Source organism: Haemaphysalis longicornis, unplaced genomic scaffold (genome assembly GCF_048455015.1).
Source record: "Haemaphysalis longicornis isolate Haplotype H1 unplaced genomic scaffold, Haemaphysalis longicornis Haplotype H1 scaffold_1, whole genome shotgun sequence".
Classification (NCBI taxonomy): Eukaryota; Metazoa; Arthropoda; class Arachnida; order Ixodida; family Ixodidae; genus Haemaphysalis; species Haemaphysalis longicornis.
The window spans coordinates 430172092-430199537 of NW_027526203.1; the positions used below are offsets into that span (position 1 = coordinate 430172092).

The 27446-nt window shown below is 47.0% G+C and overlaps 2 protein-coding genes across 2 annotated transcripts; both read left to right on the forward strand.

The window, feature by feature from the left end:
• The first annotated feature begins 8536 nt into the window (after window positions 1-8536).
• On the forward strand, window positions 8537-9340 carry Ski6 (exosome complex component Ski6). The gene has a single exon (XM_077687327.1). The coding sequence runs from the start codon at window positions 8575-8577 to the stop codon at window positions 9313-9315; it is 741 nt and encodes a 246-aa protein (XP_077543453.1). The 5' UTR covers window positions 8537-8574; the 3' UTR covers window positions 9316-9340.
• Window positions 9341-15453: 6113 nt separating this feature from the next.
• Window positions 15454-27446, forward strand: LOC144155712 (uncharacterized). Its single transcript, XM_077687326.1, has 8 exons — window positions 15454-15636; window positions 15945-18240; window positions 18562-18668; window positions 18770-19431; window positions 21650-21812; window positions 26968-27025; window positions 27091-27190; window positions 27275-27446. The coding sequence occupies exons 2-8, from the start codon at window positions 15968-15970 to the stop codon at window positions 27341-27343; spliced, it is 3432 nt and encodes a 1143-aa protein (XP_077543452.1). The 5' UTR covers window positions 15454-15636; window positions 15945-15967; the 3' UTR covers window positions 27344-27446.

The window sequence follows — 27446 nt, forward strand, 5'->3', positions numbered from 1 at the left end:
CTTATGGAGGATGATGGTAGCTGTGGACCCACTGTAAATATCCTCTAGTATTCTTCCATAATGCTCATCTACACCCTGGTTCCGAAATGCCCGAATGACTGCTGAGGTTTCGACCGAGTCAAATGCTTTCTCATAGTCTATGAGGGCTATATATAGGGGTTCAGTATACTCCGCGCACTTTATCACCTGATTGATCGTGTGAATATGGTCCATTGTTGAATAGCCTTTACAAAACCCTGCTTGTCCTTTAGGTTGACTGAAATCTAAGGTGGCAGAAATTCTGTTAGCGATTACCTTGGTAAGTACCTTCTAGACGACTGACAGTAAGCTGATCGGCCTGTAATTTTTCAAGTCCTTCATGTCACCTTTCTTATGGATTAGTATGATGTTCGCGTTCTTCCAAGATTCCGGTACACTCGTGGTCATTAGGCATTGCGTATACAGGTTTGCCAGTTTTTTTAGTACAATTTCTCCGCCATCTTTCAAGAGGTCTGCTGTTATCTGAACCTCACCAGGTGCTTTGCCCCCTTTCATTTCTTTCAAAGCCTTCCTTACTTCTTCTGTCGTTACTGGTGGGACGTCTATCTCCCCTGAACTACTTTCTCTTACGGCATTATCCTGGATGTCACGGCTACTGTACAGATCTCTATAGAACTCCTCGGATACTCTGGCTAGTTTGTCCCTATTTGTGATGACATTGCCTTGCTTGTCTTTAAGTGCATACATCTGATTTCTCCCCACACCCAGACGCCTCTTCACTGCTTTCAGGCATGCCTCCGTTCTTTACAGCATATTCGATCCTCTCCATATTATATTTCCGTATGTCAGCTGTCTTACGCTTATTGATTAACTTCGAAAGCTCCGCTAGTTCTATTCTGTCAGCTGGGGTGGAGATTGTCATGGTTTGCCGTTTCCTAATTAGATCTTTCGTCGCCTGGGAAAGTTTGCCAGTATCCTGTCCAGCCATCGTGCTCCCGACTTCTGCTCCGTGATAATGCGTGTAAGATTGCCGCTGGCTTCCTGTATCGAAAACTCTGCTTCCTCGGTAAGAGCTGAATATCGGTTCTGCAGTGCGATCCTGAATTCAACTTTACGCCTTACTGTTAGCTCATTGATCGGCTTCTTTCGTACTAGCTGGTTGCGGTCCCTCCTCAAATCTAGCCTAATCCGAGATCTCACCATACGGTGGTCACTACACCTTACCCTTCCGAGAACTTCCACATCCTGCACGACGCCTGCAGGGTTATCGCATAATATGAAGTCTATTTCATTTTTATGCTCCCCATTCAGTCTCCTCCACGTCCACTTCCGGCTCTCCCGTTTGCAGAAGAAGGTATTCATGATGCGTAGATTATTCCGTTCTGCGAACTCGACTAGTAGGTCCCCCCTGCTATTTCTACAGCCCAGACCATAGTTCCCAACTGCGTTGTCACCAGCCTGATTCTTGCCTACTTTAGCATTGAAGTCTCTCATAACTACGGTATACTGGGTTTTTACTTTAGCCATGCCGATTCCACATCTTCATAGAAGCGTTCAACTAGCTGGTCGTCGTGGCTGGATGTATGCGCGTAACCCCGTACCACCTTGAGTTTGTGCCTCTTGTTCAGCTAATCACGAGACCGGCTACCCTTTCGTTAATGCTATAGTATTTGTCTATGTTGCTGCAGCTATGCTTTTATTGACTAGAAATCCCACTCCCAGTTCTCTTCTGTCCACAATGTGCAGCAGTGGCGTAAAGGTAGAGCATCCGCCTCGCGTGCAGAAGGACCGTGGTTCGAATCCCGGTGCCGGACTATTCCACTGGATTAAAGAAAATCGAACGCTTATGATTTATAAACCGCTTGACTTTCGAAGTTTCTGGAGTACGCCACGAACGACAGCGTTACCACGGGACGCCCTTCTCTACTTGGGTCCAGCGAGCGAGCTGCGGAGACAAGGCCAGCGTGCGCCGCACGGCGAGCAAAAGAGGCTTTCGCTCGCTGCAGCTAAAATCACCTCCACCACCAGCCGACACGACCGAGCCTCTTTATGATGCAATGATTACACGCCAGACACGATCGCTATCTTGACGAAGGCAACAGGAGAGGACGGGATCATGACAGACATGCCATTAGAGAAAGGCAACTAGCGCAGCACGTAAGTCACAGTAACCGAAAAAGGGAGGAAATGCTGCAAAATGGAAAAGCTAGATGATGATGGTAATGAGAGGACATACGCATCAATGGACATGCTTATTTAGGTCATGGAGGAAGAAGTTAGGAGACGGCGCCACTGGAGAGGCGTAAAGCCTAGTCATAAAAAGTAAAATCGAAGTCACTGGGCCACATGACCCAGCCATGTGAGAGCGCGCCGGCTCCAGCCGAAACAAACGATGACATGAAGCTACTAGAAAAAAAGTATCGTGGGTCGCGTGCATGATCACATGCTAGGGCGACTCCGGCGGCTCGGGAAAGGGAAACAGGTGGGCTTGCGAAGGCTGGTTACATGACGTCATGCCGTCTTCTAATTTTTTTCCCTCCATGACTTAGGTGTCCAAGAATTCTACCATCATCATCATCATTCCTAGTCACGCGCGTCGCGCGGTTTACGTGGAGAGTAAACGCGCGTTCTTTTTTAGGCCCAGGAATTTCCAAGTTACGCCGCTCAACGAAGGAAGCAGCTTACTGCAAAGCGACTCTCTCGACCGACGCGAAATCATCAAATAACCTCCAACCATGGTCGAAGCCCCGCGCGAGGATAGCGACATCGCTGCGTTCTCGCGGCGCATCTCAGATCTGGAGCCCGTCAAGGCCGACGCCGCTCTGGAAGAGCTGAACAGATACGGGCTCACGGCTCGGGAGGCCAAGTTGGCCGAGTGCGTTTGCAGTGAGGACGCCGTCGTTGCCCTGGCTAGCCCGAAGATGATGCGCCTGCTGTGCCTCGCTCTGATTGAATCAAGGGAGAATTCCCTCGTCGTCATCCTAAAGGAAAACATCAGCCACGACGCGGAGCTTCTGCACTACTTGAGCCTCTTTTTCCCCGACAACGTTTCCGTGGTGTCCGACATGCCGCCTTTGGGACCGGGTATCCGCCTCATGGAGCCTGACGTGATGTGGATTTGCCTGCAAACCGGCGTCTTGAGTAAGCATATGGTTGGCGCTCTGGTTTTCCTCGACTTCCAGCACTACAGGGAACCGGCGCACATCTACCGCGCCATCATGGGGCTCTTTCAGGACGCGCTGGGAAGGAAGCAGCCCGAGTCAACGAGGATGCTGGCCTTCGCCGAAGACCTGCGGGCGAGGGGAGTAGATGATCTGGAGGTGACACTCGCGAGTTTGAGGACGCCTCTGCGGCTGACCTGCCTTCTTGGAACTCCTTCCAGGCCACATTCCAAGACGATTGCACTCCAAGTGCTCTCCGTAAATGCTGACTGGATGTCATTCGCCGGGGAGGTCTTATCCTCTTCCGACGACCTCCATGCCCAGCTGGTGGCGATTACGCTACTGGAGCGAGGCATCGTGGCGGCACGAGACCAAGCCAGGGAAATTGTCAGGATCAGGCTTATTCCGGAGCTGGAGCTGTTTCTGCTTAACACAGAGAGGCTGCTGGCGAGGATCAAGGGAAAGATCGTCTTGGACCACCTCCAGGGCAGGACTTTGGCTCTGACGAGCACGCTGGATTTGCAGCGGAAAATCAAGAGGTGGCTGCGAGAAGTGGGCGCACCTGTCATTGATCGGCCTGACGAGCGAGAACACACACGGCGGGCGGTCCTCGTGGCCACAATGGGCCGCATACCGACACTGCAGCGGTTCTGCTGGGACAGCGTGGTCTTCTGCGACCTGCCCTTTGGCATAGCGTGTGACAGGCTGCTCATGAACTCCACCTGCGCCGTGGCGCTGGCAACTGCGCCTGAAAGGCAGAAATGGGAGGACGTGCTCGCCCTCCACGACGACCTTGAAAATCTCCTTCGTCGCGTAAACGTGTAGGGTACTTACTGCTGGTGTGGAGCTTATCCGTGTCTTCTTTTTTAGTGGTGTTGGTCCGTGTATTATACAAGTGTTTCGTGTCAGGTGTTTTGTGTGGAACATGATGCCTTGCGCTGTCTGGTGGAACGTGCTCACGGCTTCTTTTTTTCCTTTTCCGGATGTTTCTTGTAATGGGCGCACACACTGCGCTGACTGCTACTGTGAGGCTCATCCGTGTCGTTTGTTACGAAGTGTAGACACTTATCATGGTCGCAATAAAACAGTGTTGCACTTATTGTGGTTGACTAAATTCTCTGTCATTACTAATAACTGAAAAATATGGCATCCCACTTGAGTTACTGAAGCTTACTAGAGGAGTATGTGTTAAGAAGTTGGAATGCAGTGGTAATATGAGTTTAGGGCAAGATTCGCCCTGTCGGGTCTGTCGCATACCGTCGTCGCCCCCTCCCTTCGCTGCGCACCACCTTTAGCGCAAGCGAGTTGTAAACTGGAAAATGCGGGAGGCTTCATGAGGCTTCAACCTGTTCTAGCGAAATTGGCCGAGGTAGGCTGGTGGGGCTGTTGCGTTAACAATTGGCAGACGCTAGTGCACGAACATGAGGCAATTATTGAGCATTGGTATGACTTAAAGCTTCCGCCTCTTTCGGTATTGATCACATTAAATTATCATATAAACGCCAGAAACTATCATAATTATTCACCGATGCTGTATAGTAGTTGCTCTTGCTGTAAGGAACGTGAATGGACGAATCAAGTTATGCATGCACTTCCACCGAAGCCTTACGGCCAATGATCATGTCGGAGCAGGCACGGTGGAAAGCCGACATGTCCCAGCCAGTGCTTTGAGAGAGAGAGAGAGAGAGAGAGAGAGAGAGAGAGTTAGAGAGAGAGAGTAAACGTGTTTATTGCGAAAAGCAATGTGGAGGCGTCCTCATTCCAAGACCCCTTGAGCTTCCCCAACCTAAACAGCCCTCAACACCAGCAGGCGCTGATCATTGAAGTCGGAGCTGGTCAGAGCTCTCTCTCAAAGCTCGTGAGAAGGGAGAGGGAGGGATTTCGCGAATGTAGTGGGGCGTGTGCGCAGCCACCTACCATATGAAAGAGAGTCCCAGGGGCTTCGCAGAAGTGGCAACGAAGTGGAATGCGAGTACTGCGTATCAACATCCGATGGGGGACACTGCTGTAATTTACTCTCCGCAGCTGCGTTTCGTGGACGCAGCATGCATTGCTGCCGGCCTCGCCGCAGTTACACAAGCGCATTTAGATGAATTTGTAGGAAACGGTAAACTCGATTAATTGGTGAAAAGGCAATATTCGAACTTGTCGGATTTTAAATTCTTGAATAGGGTATACTTAGTATCAAAGCGTCCAGTCGGATTCCGTCGTTGTCAACGAGAACTCCCAGAACTGCTGTTGGGCGCTCCCCAAAACGAGACTTTTTGACCTAAGTAACAAGCGGACTCGTTTGATGCGGTCAAGAACTGGACCCAGACGGCTATTATGCTCTTGAATAGTTCTGCCGAAAATAATGCCATCCAAGTAGTTTATGCAGATTTCCCATTTCAGACCTCGAAGGATGGCGTCCATAAATCACTCGAACGTGGCTTGTGCATTGCACAACACGAAGGGCATTACATTAAATTAAATCAGGCCATCGGGTGTCACACAGGCTGTCTTCTCTTTGTCCATCGGATGCATTGCTATCTGCCAATAACCGGAGCGGAGATCAATCGACCAGAAGTATGATATGAATGTAGGCACTCAATCACGTCATCTATTCTGGGGAGAGGGTAGACATCTTTCTTTGTAATGGCGTTCAGTCAACAGCAATCCACGCAGAATCTCCATGAACCACCCTTCTTCCTCGCCAGTATCACCGCGGGGCTGCTCAGGAGCTGGAAGACTCCCGGAAGATACCCTTCGCCAGCATTTCTTGCGTTTTCACGTCTGAGCCGGGCATGTCGAGGCGAGCGATGCGGACAACTACAGACGCCAAGAACGGGTGACATCGTGAGTTAAAGAAATGCTCTGCATTTAAAAGGCCTGAATTGCATTGACTGTGCAATATCAACGACGGAGGGTCGAACCGTCTCGGCATGAACCGGTAACCGTTATTTCTTTTTTCGGTTCAGCTCCGGTTGGGGTTCAGCGTGCTCAAAAAATAACGGTTCGGGTTCGGGTTCAGTTCCGGTTTTCGGTTCAGTTCCGTTTCGATACCCTGATATATATATATATATATATATATATATATATATATATATATATATATATATATATATATATATATATATATATATATATATATAGCGAATCAGAATGGGAAATGAAATGGGAATGAAAACAGAAATAACGGCTAGGCAGCCAAGAAGGCCAAGGAAAGCAAAACGGAAAATGTGGTAGGTCAGTTTAGTATTCTTGAAACAGATATATTTTTTGAAAGAAAGAAAGAAGGTGGAGAAAAAAATTCCCGCTGGGTGGGATCCGAACCGACGACCTCCAGAATACGCGTCTGGCGCGATGACTGACCACTTCCGCTCCCGGCGGGGCTATTCTCCCCTCCACTTTCTTGGGTATTTATCTCAAGGTAATTATTTCCTGTACTTGGGGGTGGTACCCAACGCTACTCCAACTACACGGGGTGAAGGGGACCTTCTTTTTAACCTCCGGGCCGTGACTCAAGAGTCTAGATGTCAGGAGCTGTCGACCAGTGTTGAACCCTCTTACGCTACCTATATATGGCACCAAGACTGCCAGAACGGATGCCCTCGCTATGCATCTAGCGAATCAGAATGGGAAATGAGGGGCTCGTTGAATGAAGACCGAAATAAGGGTTAGGCAGTCAATAAGGCCAAGGAAAGCAAAGGGGAAAATGTGTTCTGGAGGTAGTGGGTTCGGATCCCACCAGGCGGGCATTTTTTCTCCACTTTCTTTCTTTCAAAAAATATTTCTGTTTCAGGAAGAATAAACTGACCTACCACATTTTCCCTGGACGTCCCACGGACGTACGTGGTATGTCCATCCGCCCTGAAACGGACGTCCTACGGATGTCCGCTACAGCCGCCATGGACGTACGGTGGATGGCCGACGGACGTCCGGTGGTTGCATAGGTAGAATGGAACATGAAAAGTTGCTTTCAATTCATTGTCACGTTGTATCAGGTTCCTCAGCTAGAGTTGGTCTTTCGGAAGCAACCTTCATCGATTAATCACATAAAAATGTTATGGTGTGAGGTGGTGCTCTTCGCAGCGGAGCAATTGAAGTGAGGAAGATGAAGTGCGCCTGCCAATGACCGTGAAGGCACGCGGCGAAAGAAAACAAAATTGAAACAAAAGAAGAGCGGGGGAGGAAGCCGAAGGGAGACGTGGCAAGATTCACAACGTAATTCGATTCTTATTCTGGCACTTCACCAAATCCCTCCAAAAGTATTCATTTCTGAATATTTTTATTATTTTCTTCTCCCTCCTCCTCCTTTTCTTCTTCTTTATTTATTTCTTTCTTTCCCTTTTTTGTTTTATTTTAAAAATGACTAATTTTCAAACTCGATTTCTCAAACACAACAAGAAAAACGCTTCCAAATTTTTCTAATTTTCCTCGAGTAATGTACCCAGTCAGTAATCTCTTTCGGTTTAACGACTGATGTTTGACCGATCCCCTGATTGGGTATGCGCCACACATGGCGCCACATAATATAAGGAACAACAACAACAACAATTCAACAACAACAACAACAAAATCGGAGGTAGGAGAGGTGCACGGCTCTAGTGAGCTCTCGGCTGGACACGAGCGCCCACGAGACCTCAAAGTCAAACCGCATCTTCCTTCTATACTTCTAGACTGCCTGAATATCAGGAAGGCGCGCAAGGGCCGTGGCAAAGTCGGCCGGCAGTAGAAGCGCGATGCACGGCGAGTTCTCGGCTGGATGCGAACGACCAGGCGACCTCGAAGTGGAGCCACATATCCGCCTCCGGGCCTGCAAGACTGGCGACAACTTGGCAGCGTCCGGAACGCAGCGTTTTTTCTTTGACCAGCGAGCGGACAGGCCAGAACACCACGGATGTCATCAGCCGACGTACCACGCCAACGGCAAGCTCACCGACGCCAGCCGTGATGCTCGACCACTGCAGGACTGCAGTCTGCACGTGACTTTTGTGGGTAGGAGAGTTTTTTAGGAGGCGTTGGTAGGAGCATGGTAGGAGTTTTTGTAAGGGACTGTGCCGATTACATTAGTTTCGGTTTTCATTTGTGTATTTTTGTTATGTACTTGTCTCGTAAATATATTTCGTTCTTTTTTGTCTGCGACACAACCGGACGAATTCGTCCGGTTGTGTGGCAGATGTGCTGGCAAACAACTCTGCTGGCAAACTATTTCCATTCAGCCCACCTCAGTTTGAAGTTCGCGGGATACCGACTACTGTATTCGTACTATCGCATTAACAACAATACTTATACATTAGAACCTAAATAACCGTGGAAATAGATTTTAATCGAGTTAATTTATATAAAACATGTAATTGTTGTTCGTTTTTAAGTAGTTTAAGTAGCGTCCTCTTTGCTGTAGTTTATATTGATCAAGTCTACGCCTAAGAATCGCGCTTTACAAACACGTGAAATGGCGGGGTTAGAGCTGCTCTCCGACGAAGGATACCGTCTCGACGGGCGCAAACCGTCTGAACAGAGAAAAATAGGATGTCGCTTAGCCGTTTTCGAGCAGGCCGACGGATCAGCCTACATCGAGCAAGGTAATGCGAAAGTCCTCGCCGCAGTGTACGGCCCTCACGAGCCGCGAGGTAACCGCTCTCGCGCTTCGCATGACCGTGCGCTAGTCAACTGTCAGTTCAGCATGGCCACGTTCAGCGCCTTGGAAAGGAAACGCCGCCCAAGAGGGGACAGAAAGTCTCAAGAGATGACCCTGCACATTCAGCAAGCCTTCGAAGCCTCTATTCTCACTCAATTGTATCCTCGCTCGCAAATCGACATCTTCCTCGAAGTCCTGCAATCCGACGGGGGCACGCTGAGCGTCTGTGTGAACGCTGCCACCCTGGCACTCATAGACGCCGGTATTGCCCTGAAGGACTACGTGTGTGCGTGCTGCGTGGGCTTCGTCGACGGCGTCCCGCTCGTTGACATCAGCCAGCTGGAAGAATCCAGCCGCGGTCCCGAGATAACAGTGGCCGTGCTGCCCAAGTCCAAGCAAATGGTTCTGCTCGAAATGACGTCTCGTGTGCACGTAGATCACTTGCAGAAAATGATGGACGCTGCTGTTAAAGGTTGTATTGATGTGCATGCGATATTTGACAGTCGGGTGAAGGAGCATACGGCCGAACTGGGCTCGTCAATAGGGTTGGAATAAAGCAGCAAAGATGCTCGTGTCGGAATGACTGGTTGCTTTGTTTGACTTTTAGGTCGGAGCTTTTTCTCTCTGGCGTCATCGAGTGAAAGTAGTAGTAGTGGGCTTGTTCAAAAAATTCCTAAGAGATTACCTGGAAGGCAAAGGCTGTTCGAGAGGGGTAGAGTCTGGCGTTGAGAGAAATGAGGTAGAAAGTGTAGGCCACCAAAGAGGGTGCAAGACGGAACCGACGAGGCCGTTTACACGCGCTGCAACTGGCCTTCAGCTCGAACAGTTCACTAAAAGCGTGTCAAGTGTACATAGTAATTGCATATGGTTTGCCAACTTCACGGAATACCGGGTACATGAACTCAAGTTGGGTATTACGTGTGTCCCAGGAGTACTGGGAAAATCTGTACAGCTTGGCTCCGTTGGTTCACTTGTATTTCACCTGTGTTGGAGTATCCATTTTTTCTTTCTTTTTTTATTACCTTATCAAGGTCTGCAGTTTTAGCAGCAACTTTTTTTAGTCTGTTTCAGAACATTGGCTTTAATTATTTCAAACTTCAATGAAAGCCTGTCTGGGGAAGAAATAACGTCTAAATAAAGAACAACTGGATTGAAGCAATCGTTTTTATTCAGTTCTTAGTTTCGGCAAGTGTCCGTTATGGCCATGGCTTTACTTAACTGGTTAAACAATATGTAAGACGCTTAACCATTTATGTAAATGGCATTGTCAGTAACAAACTTGTTCACAGTGTGGCAGTCATTATGGCAAATGGCTTTAATGGGGCACATATTTGCTGTGCCTTTTAAAAATGGTGTCTTCCCCATTGGTGTCTATATATGTATGCAGCAGCAGCAGCCTTTAGTCAGAAGGAGATGAGGACTGTGTACAGCTGACGGGTGTTCAGACCTGTGCATACAGGTGCTCTCGATTCAGCCTGCCATGGTTTTCAGGCCTGCGATACACAAACCAGCAGTTGTAAAGGCTAAATGGGGTAATAGTAGTAGTATAAAACTTTATTATAAAGTAAGATCATTTAGCTCTTAGTGGGTGGTGCCCTTAATCCAGGGCCCCATTTGCTGCTGCGAACCGTCTTGCCCGGTCGATCAGTCCGTGCTGGTCTTCCAAGGCTGAGCTGGAAAGAGCGGCTTCCCATCCGGAGGGGGAGGGGCTGGGTATCGGCAATGTTAAGAGCCTGGCTTCTCTTCTGCGGGTGGTGGTAAAGTCCAGGGTTGATGGACGTCTTGTATAGTTCTAGGGGATAGCAAACACAATGGAATAGGTGCACAAGTGAGACGTCAAAAGACGTGTACCGCCATTTTTTTAATGTGGGCTGTGGTTTTTGGTAAAACCTGCTACCTAACCATACATGACTGACCAGCGAGCTGCGGCATGTCGTGAAAACACGACACACCTGCAGTTCATTTCACAGGCTGTGTGCATGAGGGTTGAAGCTATGCGGCTGACCAAAATGGTTACGCCTGTCCAGTGGGGGTACAAAAAATGACCGACCAAAAGGCCCTAACGCCTGATGTTGCTTCAGTTGGCCTCCATAGAGTGTTGCGGTGAGTTTCAACATGCTCTTTGGGTGAACGTGTTGAGAACAGTAGAGTATCCACAGTGCTGCATGCAGCTTGTGAGATTAACTATAGGTGAGCATCATACAGAGACTTAACAAGCAAAGCAAGTGGTCAGGAATGGTTCCTAGATTGTGGACTTCATGGTGAGTGACCTGCAAGCTGCATCAGTCCAAAGCACACGCAGCATTGTCACAAGGGACCAAATTCATAAAATGGAATCGTTATAGTGGAACTCATTAAATAAGCCAGGGAGAACCAACTGCTTGCACAAAAAGCCTTACTGCCCTGAAGTGTGTGAAAGCATGTTTTTTTGCCAAGAAACATTGAAATTTATGCTGGTGGCATGTTTAAGCTTATTGGAATAATGGAAATATTTATGCTACCAGTGGAAATATGTATGCCGTGAAAGGGCTGGGGGATGAGGGACATTGCTCATTTACACTGGTGTGAGAGGGAACATTTTATGTCATCCTCAGTTTTGCTAGCATCATTTTTATTGTCTTCTGATACTTAAGAAACTGTGCGTTGAAGGAGGGTGCCGTTCTGTGATTCAAACATAAGTTAAATATACGCGTGTGTGTAGACATACATGTACATATTTGGCCGTGGTCTGTCTTGTTTGGAAGCTACCGCTGAGAAAAAAAATTATGAACTCCAACCAAAAAGTACTAAAAATGACTTAGACATTTCGGAACCAGCTTGGTTCCTTCCTCAGGGGTGACTGAGGCCATGCTGCAGCAGTGTTTTATAGCTGCTGGTGCGGGCAGTCACTCGCATGGTGGAACGTAGTTTTTGCATGTAAGCAGGTGCTGCGCCATGGGCCAAGTCTCCTATGAGAAAGAAACCAAGGTGGTTCCAAAATGTTGGGTTTTTCATTAGTACTTTTGGTTGGAGTTTGTAATCTTATTTTTCTCATGTATATACATCTATGTACTGGTGTGATGCATGTGTTAGGATCCGAGTAGGGGAAGGACTCGGGCTACACAAAGAGCACGTTAGCGGCCATATCCGAAAGCTTGCTTCAACGGGTGAAAGGAAAGAATAAGCGAGAGACACCAGGTGTGGAGCACACAAAAGGGAACACCGCAGTGATTCCCTATGTGCATGGCCTCACGCACAATGTTAAGAAGATTGCAGCCAGACAAAGTGTTTTTGTCGCATGCAGTTTGCGAGTCTGCGAGTCTGGATCCCTTGTTGCTGCGGCAATTTCCTGATGAAAGCAAGAAACGAAAATGCCTGCGTGTATGACATTTCAGTGGACATGCAAAGAACCCAGGTGATCCAAATTAACTTGTGGCCCTCTACTGTAATGTCTCCCATAGCCCAGGTGTAGCTTTGGCAAGTAAGGCCCCAACTGGAATTCGTGCTCTGGACAACTTCGATTTTCTGAATGAAACTGGTGTATTTCAAAAGCTGGCTGCTGTGCATTAAGGACGCACCATATTTGCTGGTCTTCGATTTCTTTTTGTAGGCTGTCTATGGTATCAACATATCAGGTCAGCTGTACTTTTAGGTAACACCCACTAGAACTAATCTGCAGTCAAATAGGCAACCAAGTGGTCAAGCATGCACAGTGCATAATTAAAAAAAACAAACGCTAACGATCAAGTCAAGGACAGGCTAAGAAAGTTTAGAGGTTTGTGTGCTTGTAGCAGCTGTATAGCTGTTTCCCTTGCAACTGCCCGAATAAAAGAAGGATTTGTAGAGGGATTCGTTATTTATGATGTGTTTCACTTCATATACACCAAAACTTCCACTCTCTATTATTTCTGTTTTTTGTTTTGTTTTTCCAAGTAGGAAAATACTCGTTTGTGTAAAACTGTGTGCACTCGAGATGCTACGAGAAAACTATCGCATATTACAAAACTGTACCGGACAAAATAAAATGGGGGGTCTTGGGCTCCGGCAAGCTGCAAATGTGCAGCTTTTTTCCTTTTCCTCCATAAAATAAAGATTTGATTTGATTTGGTATGACCCAGTGCATTACAGCACAACAAACAGGTAAACCCTTTAAAGAGAGCTGCAAAACAGCAAGAAATCCTCCACGTAAGCTTGAGGGCTTCAGAAAACATAGCTTACAGACAGCTTGGCAGTATATACTACAGTAGGATATGCTGCAACCAGAAAGTCTTCCTGAGAGTGCGGCAAGACAGGAAACATGCTGTGTGCACTACTTTTCCTTCCGTTCAGTGTCCCGGAAATGGCCTTCCATTGTGCTCTGGAAATGGCTGTGGACGTGATGAGGCTCCCTCTCCAAATGGCTCCGTCTTGCAAAGCTGTTGCTGGGCGTCGCTGCAGGTGCCCAGTGAGGCTACCTTGGCTGGTTTTGGTGCGAAGCATTCTTTGCAAACTATTCTGCTCTCTCTTTTTCACTGGCAGGTGCCTTTCAGTGCAGATGGTATGGCCCTACGGGAAAGAGAGATCCTGGCTATCACTGTGCAAGTGGACTATCAAGAGATTCCTCATCTCGAGATAAATGCAACTGATTTTAAAATGGCTTAGGTCTAGACGAGGTGCAAACTTAATGAAGTTAGTATTGATGCAGTCCAAGAGCATAATGTCACTGATCACGTTAAGAAGAACATAAAGATGATCATTCAGAAGCGCTATAGTTTTCTTGCTCACAGGAAGGCCAGCTTTTAGAAGGCATCAGTAAGCTTTTCAACAATCTTGCATAGGTTCCCACACATCTCTGCTTTTTCATTTTTCTTCTCATCTGGCATAGCAAGCTGGGCACAACTTTACTAACATTGCCACCACCAATAAACACATTCTTGGTCTCTCTCTCTCTCTCTCTCTGTTCATTCTGTTGAGCAAGTAGGGCATTGTCTGGACGATTAATTATTTCATGCTTCACACAGCTCTGGGTATTTTGCGTTGCACCGGTTTATCTGGTGGCCAGTGTTCCTTGCGTGCTCGGCAATGGCATTGGTTGTAACAGTTTTTTTTCGTATGCCGTACTGGAGCTGTTTGAAATGCTTCGCCTGTTTCGCCAATACATGCTAAACATTACGGAACAATTTCTTTTAAATGTCACCAGGAAAATTGAAACAGAGAAGAAAATCTTTTACGATTTAAAGACCGAATACCTGCCTGAGTGAGTAGCCTCCTGGTAAACATGATACATTCAGTCGAGCCTGAAAGTTTTCCTTATATACAAGGACAACAGCTCCTGTGTCCTAGACCAAAGGTGCATTCACTAGTATGTAGCTGGTCATGTCGACAGATTTGAACAATTTTACCGTTGAAGAAGTCAATTGTTGTTGTAGAAACATTTATTTGAGCCGATAAAAAGCAAAATAAAAGAGCCATTGATTTCTTAGGTCGGTCACGGCTTTCTGAACTAAGCAGTCAATGGCTCCCTCCGTTTTCTGAACATCCTCGTACCGTATGGCTTGAGCGGCCGTTTCTTTGTTCATCTTATGTTCACATTTTGTGTCTGCCGATTTCTTGAAAGGTGGGATTAGCCTTACAAACAGCACACAAGCCCCTTGAAAAGATGGTGCAAAAGGCATGTGGGCATAATTGTAAATATCGATACAATCACGTCATGTGCTGCTCCCAAAATATTTCAGTCAGAAATCGCTGTGTTTGACTGCACGTGTGTGACATGTCCATGGGTGCTGGTGCTGCCAAATAAAGTTACCTAGTGGCGTGAAGTTGCATAGGGAAGCGCATCAAATTGTTCCAATGAGCCAAAGGCAAATTTTGGCTACTTCACGCATGTATAATGGTGCCCAGTTCTCAAGCTTGCAGTTTTAATAGGATGCATCAGAGCCGAACTCAGATAATTCACAGTAACTGTTTTTTTTTTGTTCTTCCATTTTGTTTTTCTTTCCTCCCCTGCCTACTTTCGTTTTTCCTTTTTTTGACGGCCTGTGAAAAATGTGAGTTTTTGCTTGCGTAAGTACACAACCGCACAAACTCGCGGAAAAGGGAGAATTTTGTACAACTCCTTCTTGCTCGCGAGTAAATCATCAGTTTCTTACAATATGCATACTTCCTAAGAAACTCTATGGAGCAAATCGACTGCGAACACTGCAGGCGGCTGAAACGCACGACGCTCGTTTAGCGTAAGCAAAAAGAAGAGGTTCAAAGGACCATGACCTCTTTATGTGCTGAGCTCGGCCTTGCATGACCGAGCAACCGACCACAGCTCAAGGCCCTTCGCAGCGTGCTGCCAGTAAAGAGCTGCCGTAACGATCGGGCAGCAAGTTGTGCGGTCGGTGGTGCTGGCCTGTGCGCTGCCTATGCTGGCCTGCTCGCCTCTGCGCGTGACAAATGGTGGTTACGACTGATGCGCTTATGTGCCTGGCATGGAAGCGGCGACAGCGGTCGTCCGAAAGGATCAGCTGGGAAGAGGATAGTAGTGCAGCTGCGCGGCATTTCTTTGCAGGTGAGATGGTGAGATCACCGATGACAATGAAGCCAAGCGACTTCTCCACATTGCAAGCAGCGCTAGCGACTACAGCGACGCAAGCTACGGGTGGGGAACAGCGTAAAAATAGGTCTCTTTTGTTATTTTTGCTTGCGCCGCTTGCGCTTTATTACGTTAATCGGCAGGTAGCCGTTAGCCAGGCGCGAAGTAAAGTCAACAAAGTCGCCCGGTGGGGCTCGGTTGATTCGGTGTTGATCCGGGCTGCGCTGCATACTGTTCTTGAGCTCGCAAGCGCTGTGTGTGGTTGTGCCATGTTTTGAATCTTGTGCGAACGATGTGAACATGCTAACGGATATGAAGCCACCGCGGTTACTGCTCAGGTAGACCACATTTTTTGCAGCACCCTTCGTTTCGGTCTCCGTTGTGCGCGTAGACAACATAGCAGATTTGCTGAAGAGCCTTAACTCAACTGGTATGCTGTTAGCTATTTCAGATCCTGTTTTTCAATTCAAATCATAGCCAAAGTGCAGCTCTTGGCTGTTTTACAACCTTTGCGCACTGTATAACGACCTAAGCGCCCTGGACTGATGTCATCGCGTGCGTTTTTTTGTAATTGTTAACCGATTGCCGTGCCTGTGGCTGGTGTTTCAGCCTGGAACGTTCTTAATGTACCCCTTTTCACCCACAGGCAGTATGCAGAGCTGAGGAGAGATGGAACCACCTCTAACAGCACAGTCAAGATATCTGTCGGCATTCTCGTTCCCTTTGTGCTACGCGACTTCAGATGTTGGCTCTGACAGCGACTCGTCAGTGTGCTACGATAACCAGTCGCCAGCTGCACGAACGGGTATCTCAGGTTACAGGGGTAGCAACATTAGTGCAGAAAACATCTCACTCTCACAGCCATCATTTTCCGGGGATACACCGATAACGCCACCACCCTATGATTGTGTCGCGATCCACGGTGAACAGGAAGGCGACTATGGTAACCTTGTGTTGAACAGATGTACGCGGACCTTTCGAAACATGGAGCCCACTGGCAGCTGCGCGAAAATGCCATTACAGGGCGCGTCATGCTCTGCTCCACCAGCTTTAATGACGGGGCCGTCTCGAGGCACGTCGGTTGCGAGTTCGTTCAGCAGCGAAAGCTTACCAGTTGTGACCACATCGCAAGGAAGCACGGAACACGAAAGTAGCAGCTACACAGTGTCTGGCACAACGGACGGCGATTCACAATCTTGCACTGAAAAAATACTCGAAGGTGATCTGTCGGCTAGTGCCGAAGCTCCCTGCCCGAGCTTATGCTCGTCAGATGTGTGCTATTCACAAAATGCTAAAGGTACAGCAGCCACTTCGAAGTACGATGTTGGAGAAGGAAACCTGATGAGCCACCCAGAATTGGCCCTTTCCCTTGAATCCGTGCTTACTGTTGTACCGCAGCCAATGAGGGAGCATTCTGCAGCTAGAGATGCCCGGAACACCGAAAGAAAGGCTTTCATTAAGGAGCAGTTTCTTAAAAAGCCGTCAACTGATGCTAACAGTCAAAGACCAAAGTACTCGACTTCATCCTGTGGAGACGCTAGTTTGCAGTCGTGGGATTCTCACCTTGAGGTAGATGCAGCCATTGAAGACATTGTGGAAAGCGTTATTCATGAACTGTCCATTTGTGAAACGGAGCTACGAAGCTGCTCGGGCACGCTTTCTCGGGAGGAGTCCGTTATTGGTGATGCGCCGCGTAGGGCGTCTCCTGCTTCATTGTCCAGTTACACATCGAGCAAGCGTCTGGAGTGGGACAACGGGGCAGACATTGGCTATTCAGGTGCAAGTGAAAGAGTTCACGATCATGAAAGCCTGAAATATACAAGCATGAAGAAGCATGTGCACAAATCCAGCAGCACTCTACTCTTCAAAGAAGCCAATGCCCTAACTGAAGAAAAAACTGTGTTCGCAGTGCCACTTTTTCGTGACGTCGTCGTCCAGACTGAAACTTGCCCAATTAAAGATGCCGAAGTCCAGGCTAACGCTTCCACGACAAACCTTGCATCAACTCAGACTGCTGTGACAACGTTGACGAAAAAATGTGAATCCTTATCTTCAAGCAGTGGTGCTGCAGACATGAGTAGCCTTGCATCAACAAAGCGGGGTTGTTCTCTTCCTGCATCGCCTTCGAAAGCTGGGTACCTGCAGGGCTACAGAAAACAAGCAGCACCCCTTGCGGCTCATAGGACACTGGATGATCTTAGCGCGAAATTGGATACTGCTATCCGACTTCCTGTGAGCAGGGGAAGCTTTGAGACATTAATGCCCGACTATGCGAGCAATGTATCGCTGTGCTACAGCCATCGCACCTTCAAGGAGCCTAGCAGCTCCAAAAAGGAATGTGCCAGCTCCGTACATAGGCGTGAGCCACGCTACTTTGGCCAGGAGCAGAAGAGGTGCAAGGATTTCACAGTTCCTGCGTCGGACACATCTGATGTAGAGTCTGAACCTGTGGGCATTGCTGGCTTTACAGTCATCAACAACAACCGGCTGAAAATGAGACTACCTACAGCTGTACCAGGCCTGGCCTCTGGCAGCACAACCCCTGCTGAGCTACCTCAGGCTGTCAGTGAGGTTGACAAGCGGCGGCTTGACTACTGGCTCACCAGTGGCTTCCCTTATGTGCCTGCCGTGGTGCCTCTCGAGGCAGACGGCCTTCCCAGCATTCACACGGCACCACCAGTTCTTAAAGAAAGGCGAAACCAGTGCGACCCCAGGTTAGTTGTGTCGGGATCGAGCCTTCCATCCATAAGCCGCAACCAAGATGCCGCCGTGGCAAGCTCTCAACTGGCTTCTACAGCCCTGGCTGACAATAAGATGACACGAAAGCGATACGTTCGCCCCATGTCTCTCTTGGCATCGAAGAACTTCTCTCATGGTGATGCGCTACTTTCAATGCAGACAGCAGCTTCACCAAAGAAACTCATCAGGAGGGACAAATTAAGGCAAGTGGTATGTTTCTGGCATCACTCCTTGACCAATGCCAGCGGAGTGTCCAATGTCCTGGTGTTTAGGTCAATTTTATACCAAAAAAGGCAGGCCTTAAAAAAAGTGGCTATTGGTGATTAGTCGATTTTGTGTTTTTAATCTGTGTGATTCCACTGTTGTTGGCACCTAGCAGCGACACTGTGAAAGGATAAATCTATGTCTTGCTAGGCAAAAACTGACTTGCACAAATTGTTAGCTGCTTTAGCTACTGTGGTGAACGGTAAGCCCTGAGATGCCCCGGCTGCAATGCTCATTTAACCGTACCCATTGTCTTGTAGAATCCGGACGTCACCAAAATCCTCTTCGACAAAGATGCACGGACGTGCCATGCCGTCCATAAATGTTGGGGCCAAGGCCACCATTTTGCCGCAAGGAAATGCAGAAGGTAGGAAGCACTTGCTGAACAAATTTTGTACCATTCTATGTGAAAGTGCTGTGGTGGGCTCATGCGCAGCTGCTTGTTTTTTTTTTTCCCTGGCCTTCCAGACGCTTCCCTTTCAAGATCGGGTGAAAGTGAAGTGAGCTCTTCGCCAGACTTGTTGGCTGTCCCGAAGGCACGGCAGGCTTTTGCTCAGCAGAACTCTGTTACGTCGTACGACACCGCATCTGAAGGGACATCATCGCGGCTGCTGGCAGTGAACGGGCGAAGCTGCAAGTTGAAGCGCATGGCTCACCGAGAACTGGAAAAGCTGAGGTTCTTGGTTGACCGCCAGCGACACGGCTACCTGAAGCAGCTGCAGAAAGAAGTAGAACGCCTGCACCGACTTGAACAGCTGTTTCTCCTGGCTGACGGCAGCCGTACAGCATCCTCGCCCGAGACGCAGACTACGGAAAAGAGCTCGGCAGAAGTGGCGCACGGGAACACCGAAAGCAACAGTGCTGCAGTGCAGACCTCGGAGTCTCTTCTTGTCGCCTGCCAACAGGAGGATGCGGGTGCCAAGGAGAGGTGCTTTGTATCTGTGTGTAATGCGGGAGCAAAGAAACAGCGGGATCATCTGTCACCACGAAGAAGGAAACCAATCTCCAGGCGTCCTGTAGCCTGGGTGGTGCCCTTTGGGTCTGACTCACGGTACCCTGGAAACAGAAATAATGCTGCATCTCCAAAAACCAGCGCTCAGCAGCATGCAGACAAGGAAGAATCCTTGCAGGTAATCCTTTTATGGCCACGTGGTGCTAATAAGTACGTTGATCAACACTAGCAAGGCAAAGTGATGAAAGCGTCATGCTTTTTAATTCTGCAATGGAACTTGGTCTTTTGTGGAATTGTGGTATTATTCAGGGTTCTAGTGTAAAAAGGGTGATGGTTGAAGAACACTTTTTTTTTTTCTCCAAAAATCCTACATAAAGGCTGTCAGGTGTCAGGAGCGAAATGCTACTACATATAGTGACAGTCGTCATCTTGGCTAATACTTTGATGCTCGGCATCCTAGGGTTATGAATACAATTGGTGTAATCCAGTAATCCAGTGGGCTGCTTTTTAGACCACGCAGGGCCAAAATGTTGATGTATCAGGCTGGAATAACTGACGTGCACATTTCATTGCACAGGATTTTACCAATTTTACTGTGTTTACCATTCGATGCTTATTTTATTTGCAGAGAATGAGAGGTGATTTGTTGACTGTGATATAAATAAATTATAGCAGCAAATAATGATTATGGCCATTTTTAAAAACAAACTACCGAGCAACTTAAGAAAGAAACATGGGGACAGTGCCTTTTTTTTTTTTTTTTTTCTGGTTGGGCCACACTTGGGGTATGTAGCACAGAATAGGAAGGCTGCTATAAGTCTGGCTGTTTAGTCAGACTTATAGCAGCCTTCCTATTCTTACCTTCCTATTTTCTTACCCTTCTCATTGTAAGCCTGTCTAATATTCTTGGAGCAAGTTTGCTGTACTCAGTTCTAACTCATGGCTGCACCTTTAGTGACACACGTTCAGCGTCTGAGTGCAGAATGTGTCTCGAATTGTTCATGACCATGAATAGATAAAAGTAGCCAAGCAAGTTGGTAGGCTGTAGCTTGAGCACAGTTGTGCAAACAAAAGACAGATGCAAGAGAAGTGGGCTCACAGTCATGTGTTTGGGATTGTCAGCATGATCACTTAGTAAATGACGCTCCAGTTAGTGCCATGCAACGGCACTTTTTTTCTTACACAAATTGAAATTTACAGAAGGGGAAATTTTTGTCTTACATATTTTTGCTGCTATGGTTGTCTACCAGCCCAATAATCATGGAATGCACATAGATGACCGACCGCAGTGTAAATAATTTTACGCAGCTGAGTTTATTCGTATTCGCGTCAGTTTCGGTTTCGATTTATTTATTTATTTAGTAATACTGCTAACCACAATGAAAGAGTTTGTAGCAGAGTGGTTAATACATGGAATACATGTGTACTATCGTGATAAATTAAATACGAACAACAGAGCGCGTGGCTTTCAATTCATGCTGCGCATCCTGGGGACGGGCTGCATATGCACAGTGCAAACAAGTTACGAGAGTTCGTGGCCAATTTTGGTATGGAAAGACCATCCTATTTCCATCGTCCGTTGGGCACTCAGCACGAAATAAACAATAAAGGAATGTAGATGCATGCGCCGAAATAAAGGAATATAGATGCGTGCGCCGTTTATTGCAGCAACAAAGTTAGATAACGCTTGTGTGAGTGGGCGCCAAACACAGTGGGAAGACAAACCAAAAAGCTCACACGCCAAACGATGGTGTTTCCATACCCAAACTCTCGTAACTTGTTCGCACTGTGCATACGCAGCCCGTCGCCAGGATGCGTGGCATGCACTGAAAGCCACGCGCCCCGTTGTTTGTATTTCAATTTATCACAATAGTTAGAGGGTACATGGGCTTTGGGGCTTGATGAAACGAACCCCGAGGCAGCCGCCATGTCAGGACGGCGCTCTTGACGTCACTGTTCTCGTTGCAACATGGCCGGTCTTGATGCGCGTGCTAGAGGCAGTGAGCGTGTCCATACAGGTAATGGCTGCACGTGTCCGGGCAACATGGCGTCTGTCCTAAAACTGTAACGTGATACACAAGGCAGAGTAGCTTGCGCCAACAGCAGCCAGTGCCTTGGCTACGTTATGGGACCCCTGATGTCGGCAGTTTAGGGCAAGGCACTCAACGTGTCATGCTGATGCCGATGTCGAAAGGGTATCCGTCCTGAGCTTTTTTGTGAGTGCAAAGATTAAAAGTGATGTCAAAAATGTGATACTGAATGGTTACTGTTAAAACTTCTTGGGGGATGTCCCCATATATATAGGAAGCTTTTGACATAGTTAGATATCTAAGCTTTAAAATTTATACTGAATGGGAGGCTGCACTTTTTTTACTGACAGCCTTGTTACTTTTCAGGCAGCCTTTGCAGCTCGCTGTGGTCACCTGATCGAGCGTTTGGAGGCCAGGCAGTCTCAGGTTGCTGTCCTAGCGGAACAGCGGCGGAAGCAGCAGCCAACAGCTGGCCAGGCACAGCTACAGGGGCGAACCCAGGAACAGCGCCGTCCACGAGGACTTCGAGGTTTGCTTTTTAGCTTGGCAGCCATCTGTTTAGCTTGGCAGCCACCTCTTAAAGGGACACCAAAGTGAATTCGTCAAGCTCCTGTTTTTGCTTGCACTGCGTAGACTGGCTCAAATGAACACACTTTTCATCGTTTATCCGGGCAATAAGGCGGTGTTTATTTTATAAAGCCTCGAAGAAGAAAAACTAGCATGCACAGTTTGCGGTGGCTGCACTAACTAACCACAGTGACGTCAGGTAAAAGTGGTACGTGATTGGACAATGTCCAAGATTAGCATTCAAACAAGTTTCGGTTTCGGTTCTGTGAAACAACATGCTTGGCATCCGAAGTTATCATTGGATGGGCATTCTCGATATCTCAATAATCGTCATACCGCGCTTCTGTCATGTTGTCGGCTGTAAAATGCCTCAGATAAGCCTACCAGGATGGCTTGGAATAGTACCAATCACTAGCCGAGGCCTATGCAGTGGATGAACGCCCTCCGCATCACCGCAGACACTTAAATGCCATGTGCTTTTCCCCCATCTTTGGAGCTTGCCTAACTCATGCCTGTATCGTAGAAAGCATGTTCACACCAGGCCAAGGGTCTGCTGATTCTGGCCTGTGCCCACTGCCCGCAAGCAGTCCGTACTTATGGCAACAGCACGCCAACGAGAACTTGCTAGCACATCAGTGTCTGTTTGCGCGCGTTCTGCGAACTTGCTCGTGGAGCAATGAACGTTACGACCCAAAAATGGTGAATTCAGTATAGAAAACATCGGCTGAAAACAAAGAAATCAACTTACAAAAATAAAATAAAGAGTGTACCCTCCTGGATTAGAACTTGCGATTGGCAAAATAACATACCTAGTGCTCCAGACCACTCGGCCACGAGCCAGCGCTGCCGGGTGTGGGAAATAAGATAACCAGTGTATAACCAGTTTACATTTTCATTTAGTTTTAGCACTTCAAGCAGCTTAGATGAGTATTTGTTGTATAGCGCTCGTGCAGTAAGCGTCCCCCAAATTTTCACAATATCTCATGTCTAGCAATTGCACTTCTTATGCGGAAAAAGCATCCACAGATGAGTGGTCGTGCTGCTGACTGCTGTGCTTGTTCACTCAGCACAAAAAAATGCTTCATGCACCCCAGTTTTACACTGTACGGTAAAAGTTTCAGTTGATTTTATTTCCTTAGTCCCTATATTAACTTCGCTGACTCTTTTCCCGCCTTCAAGTGGCCTTAAATTTTCCTACTGCGTACCAGTCAGCGAAGCGTCGCATGTGCGCTTGTGCAGCGCTTATGTGGAGCGGCCTGGACTTGGAGCTCGATACAGTGTACAAATAAACCAAGTAAAGAAAGGCACATTCTTCCATTCACAAACATGTCGTGGCTTAGTTTCAACTGAGCGAACGAATTGCGATGACCCATCGGCGGAAGGCGGACTAAAAGCTGGGCCGACTGACTCTGTCAAGCCAAGTCATCTCCTCCTGAAGTCACACGAAAATGCCACAGAAAATGGGCGAGGATGCAGAGAGGAGGACAGCATTTTAGAATTGATTTTTTCTACTAAATAAATTCGTGTAAACGCACCAAGAGTGGTTGAAACATGGCCTAGGGACTCCGGACTACAGTTTGCGCTAGTAATCCCGCAATGTTTACAAATCACTTCAGTGTCCGTTAAGGGGCAAGTTCAAGATACGAGATTGGATGCAGTCTGTAAATGTTTGTCAAAAATTTAAATTTGGCAAAAAGAGTGAGTTAAGTGTTTTTTATAACAGTCCTTTTATTGTTCCAGTTTGTGCATGACCTTGCTTTCTTGACTGCTCTACCTAGTAATGGCTCATGGTGAAAGGAGTAGTCCCCAAGAAATGACTGCATGGGTAGTTTCATGGGATTGCACTAACACAGAACTGAGTCATTGAAAATATATCTAGAAGCCAAAAAACAAAAATAGCTGCGTACAAAAGATGCCAGTGCAGCTTTTTCTGAATATTTTCCAAGCATCTGGGTAAGTGAGGAATAACATGAAGAGAAGGTATAGTCCTTGATTTGTCGTCATCGAGAATTCATTGGCATCTGGGCTTAGTGCTCAGTATAAAACCAGGTTTATCGTGCTGGATTATCTTGTTTTAGATGGGTGTGAAAGTGGTGGTTCAGCATTTGGAGTGTACATTGGTGACCGAGGTAGAGATGCTAGCAGTTTCAGAGTTTGCACTGAGGAAACAGTTTGAGTGATGAAGCATTTGAAACTATATTAGAAAGTAGAGATTACTGAGATAATCTAATCATAGAGTTCACCTTATTTTGCAGCTGAGCTGTGATCTCTTACTTTTTGAGGCAACAGTTTTCATACTTAGGAGTAGTGGCAGCAATGTTCAATTCTTAAAATCTGATATGGTTCACTTCATGAAAATGTTTTCCTGCATTATGGGCCTCCAGCATAGCTTCGAGCCAGTTTTCAATCGATGTTATTGTCACAGTCTTGGGAGGATGGGAAACGGTGACTCGGCCACTCTGTGACGTCAAACTCACTCTGGGTAGAGTGTGACAGAGCAGCTTTCAGCCGGTCATATTTGAAGTATTCTGTTCCTTCCCTCTCAGCGACATGTATATTAATGGAAGACAAAACCAACAAACCTGTGCAAGGCAAAAATAACAGCTCAAAGTAAACCTTTGAGTGGGGCTTGGGGCATCTCTTGACCCCTTTCGCCTGCCGCCACACTTCTGGGCAGTTTCAAACCTCCCTAATGTGGCGGGACTGACCTTTAATGCCTTTGCAGCCAATGACAAGGCTAGTGTCTTGTTTGGACAGCAAAAAGCGACATGTAGTAGGCCCTAGAGCCCCCTGCACCTGCTCCCAGGCTCTCAGCGGCCAAAACCGGAACTGGTGCCATGAATGGCACTGTAATTCAAAGTCTGCCAAAAGCAGGTGGGCAGGTTATATGTGATTTAGGCTAGGTACCCAGTTCAATCGTGTTGCAGGGTGTGTGTCAAGGTATAGAGCAGCCAAAAATTTTTTTTATTGGCTTCGTTCTATCTTTTCTTCACTTTTTTGTGCTGCTATCACTTTTTTTTTATATCAGATTGTGTGTATGTATGCTGCAGTTGATTGCATGCCCCTCCAGCAAAGTCAAAATAAGCTTTTATATCGTTGAAAAAGCATAAAAAATAAAAAAAGTAAGTGGTGGATGGATTTGGGATAAAATTTTAGTGTCATGAAGTCCATTTCCCTGCCTCCAAAGTAGAGATGTAAAAATGTGTGTTGATAGACTGGGCCATCTTATGGTGCTGTCTTTTTGTCTCAGCTTCTCGCTAGTTCTTTTTCGTTTGTAAATTAGAGATGCAGGTTTTTACAGAGGTTATACACATGAAGTTGTGGTACTTCATTTAATATTATTCTGTTTTAAGTGCTTACAAACTGTGCAAGGCCTTTTCTGTGGTGCACAGAGTACAGCAAACAAACACACAAAACAGACTTGCCGGTTATGCACAAGTCACACTTAGCAAAACAGAAGCAGCGACTGAAGCAAACGTACACATATTCAGCAAGCTACACAAAAAAATGAACCGAGAAAAAAAAAACGCTCGCAGCAAAACAAAAATATGAAGGCTCAAAAAGTTGATTTTAGACTGCTCATTTATGTGTCTGAAGCTTGTATGTGGTGCTTCACGTGACTTTTAAAGGAGCCCTGCAGCACTTACCATCGACTACTAGGAATGTATTTTGGGGTAAAGTCTATTGTTCCAGCAATCTCCTCCCGCAATAATTATGGAAATCCGTTCACTATCACCGAAACTACGCGCGATGAGAAATCGCGCATAATCGTTCCCTCTCAACTCAACCGCTGACAACGCGACGAGACCTGCGCGCTCTTTTCCGGAGAGGGGGGAGGCTTGTGGCGTTCTCTTCCGCGGCCTTCGATATATCACAAGTCGGGGAGTTTTCTCCTTTTCTCCGCAACGTGGAGGGGTCTATTTCCGGTCTGGTGCCACAAAAATGCAGTCATGGGTGCCTGCTCGCAAGCAAGCGCTCGGGCTGGTAGGGCGTTTTTAAAGCAATAAACGCTTGTTGTCGAGTGGTCTGGTTGAATGGGGAGTATTGAGCTCATCACTCAAACTCCGTGCGCACTCAAAACACAACAGAAACGGCAAAACTGTGCCTACAGGTTCGGACATAGAAGAGGTTCATACACAGCGCCGACGATGGCGTATCGTCACAGGAAATGCGAGAAATTAGCTGCGAAGTTACAGCCGATCGGACAGCCATGGCCTCAATGACGTCGTGTAGGCCATGCCAGGGGTGCATAATGAGGAGAACTGAAGAGAGCGCGGTTGGTTTTTCTGCCTGTTTCAGAGATTTGCGCGCTCACCGCTTCATGTGCATGTGTAATATTTGGCTCGGGTATTTCTGGTAGTGTAAGCTAAGCGTCGCGCAGGTTTACTTGCGCTGTTCAAAGAATGTTGCAGGGTCCCTTTAAGGGTACATGAAACACACCAGATTTACATATGGAGATTACACATGGAGATTTATGGCACTGGGTAAGTAGGAGCTGCTGGTTAAACTATTTACCAGAAACAAGTTACTAGTGTCAATTCTTTCGTGCAGTTTGCTTAAAGGTTTATGGGGCCATAAAACAAAATACAAGTTTGGTTCATTCACAAGAGTGCATTGATCCAATACCAGTGATGGCAACTGCAATGCGAACTTTCAACCACTATGCTAGGCATTAAGGAAAAAAAGGTGAAGCAGTGGCAACTTGCCTACCACTTTTCCATGGCTCTATATGATGTCGCAGGCACTTTTGCGGTTGGTGGCCGCTGACCAAAGCCACCGCCATACAACAGTACTGTGCCATTGTAGTGGTGCCTCTGATTCATACCCCAGTTTGATTGTATCACTTTAATGCAAACTGGTAGCTTTTTTTTTTTTTTTTCCGGAAAGAGAAAAAAATGTCATTCAATGTTGGAATGTGGTTCAGTGAGTCACGAAATGCCAGTTCCTTCAAATTAAACAAATTTCTGCTTTGTCTTTGTATTCTCTTTAAAAGCAAGTGACGTTAAGAGCTTTTTCAAAGGAATAGTCCTCAGTTCTACCCATGCAATGGTCAAGTGAGAGTGCTGAAAAAAATAAAGTGAGGGGAGCCATTATTTATTCCACCTTCTCATATGCAGGAGGAGGGCTGATGAAGAAGACCTTTACCCACAGAGAAATGAGGGAGCAAACTGAGAGGCAAGTTTCACAGCACTGTGGCTTCTATGTGGGTTATCTGAATTGCTCTTTTTCATATTCTTTAGGGTTTATCAGAAGCTTCCCGAAGTTGTTGACACAAAAACAAGGTTGCGCAGAGAGCAGCAGTACAGGACTAATCGTCTCATGGCACAGCTCTATAACAAAGTAAGTTGATAATTAAGGGCAACGTGTTAGAAGCAAGAGGAGATGTTTTGAGGACAAATAATTTTTTTTTTCTTTCCCTTTCAGGCCCTTCAAGAGAAAGCATTGAGAGGCTGTGTGAACTTTGCTATTAATAAGCCACTGACTCGATTCTGATTGCTACAACTAGTCAATACTATTTGTGTATATTCAGGCAATACACCTTTACTCTCACTTCTCTGTACAATTGATTGTAAATAAAGCTTTGCTGTTCCACGAA

Excerpts from the sequence above, each read along its gene's own strand:
- LOC144155712 (XM_077687326.1), top strand. The coding sequence starts at position 15,968 with ATGGAACCACCTCTAACAGCACAGTCAAGATATCTGTCGGCATTCTCG. Across the intron at positions 18,241-18,561 it reads ATCAGGAGGGACAAATTAAG|AATCCGGACGTCACCAAAAT; the intron begins GCAAGTGGTATG and ends ATTGTCTTGTAG. Across the intron at positions 27,026-27,090 it reads ATGAGGGAGCAAACTGAGAG|GGTTTATCAGAAGCTTCCCG; the intron begins GCAAGTTTCACA and ends CATATTCTTTAG.
- Ski6 (XM_077687327.1), top strand. The coding sequence starts at position 8,575 with ATGGCGGGGTTAGAGCTGCTCTCCGACGAAGGATACCGTCTCGACGGG.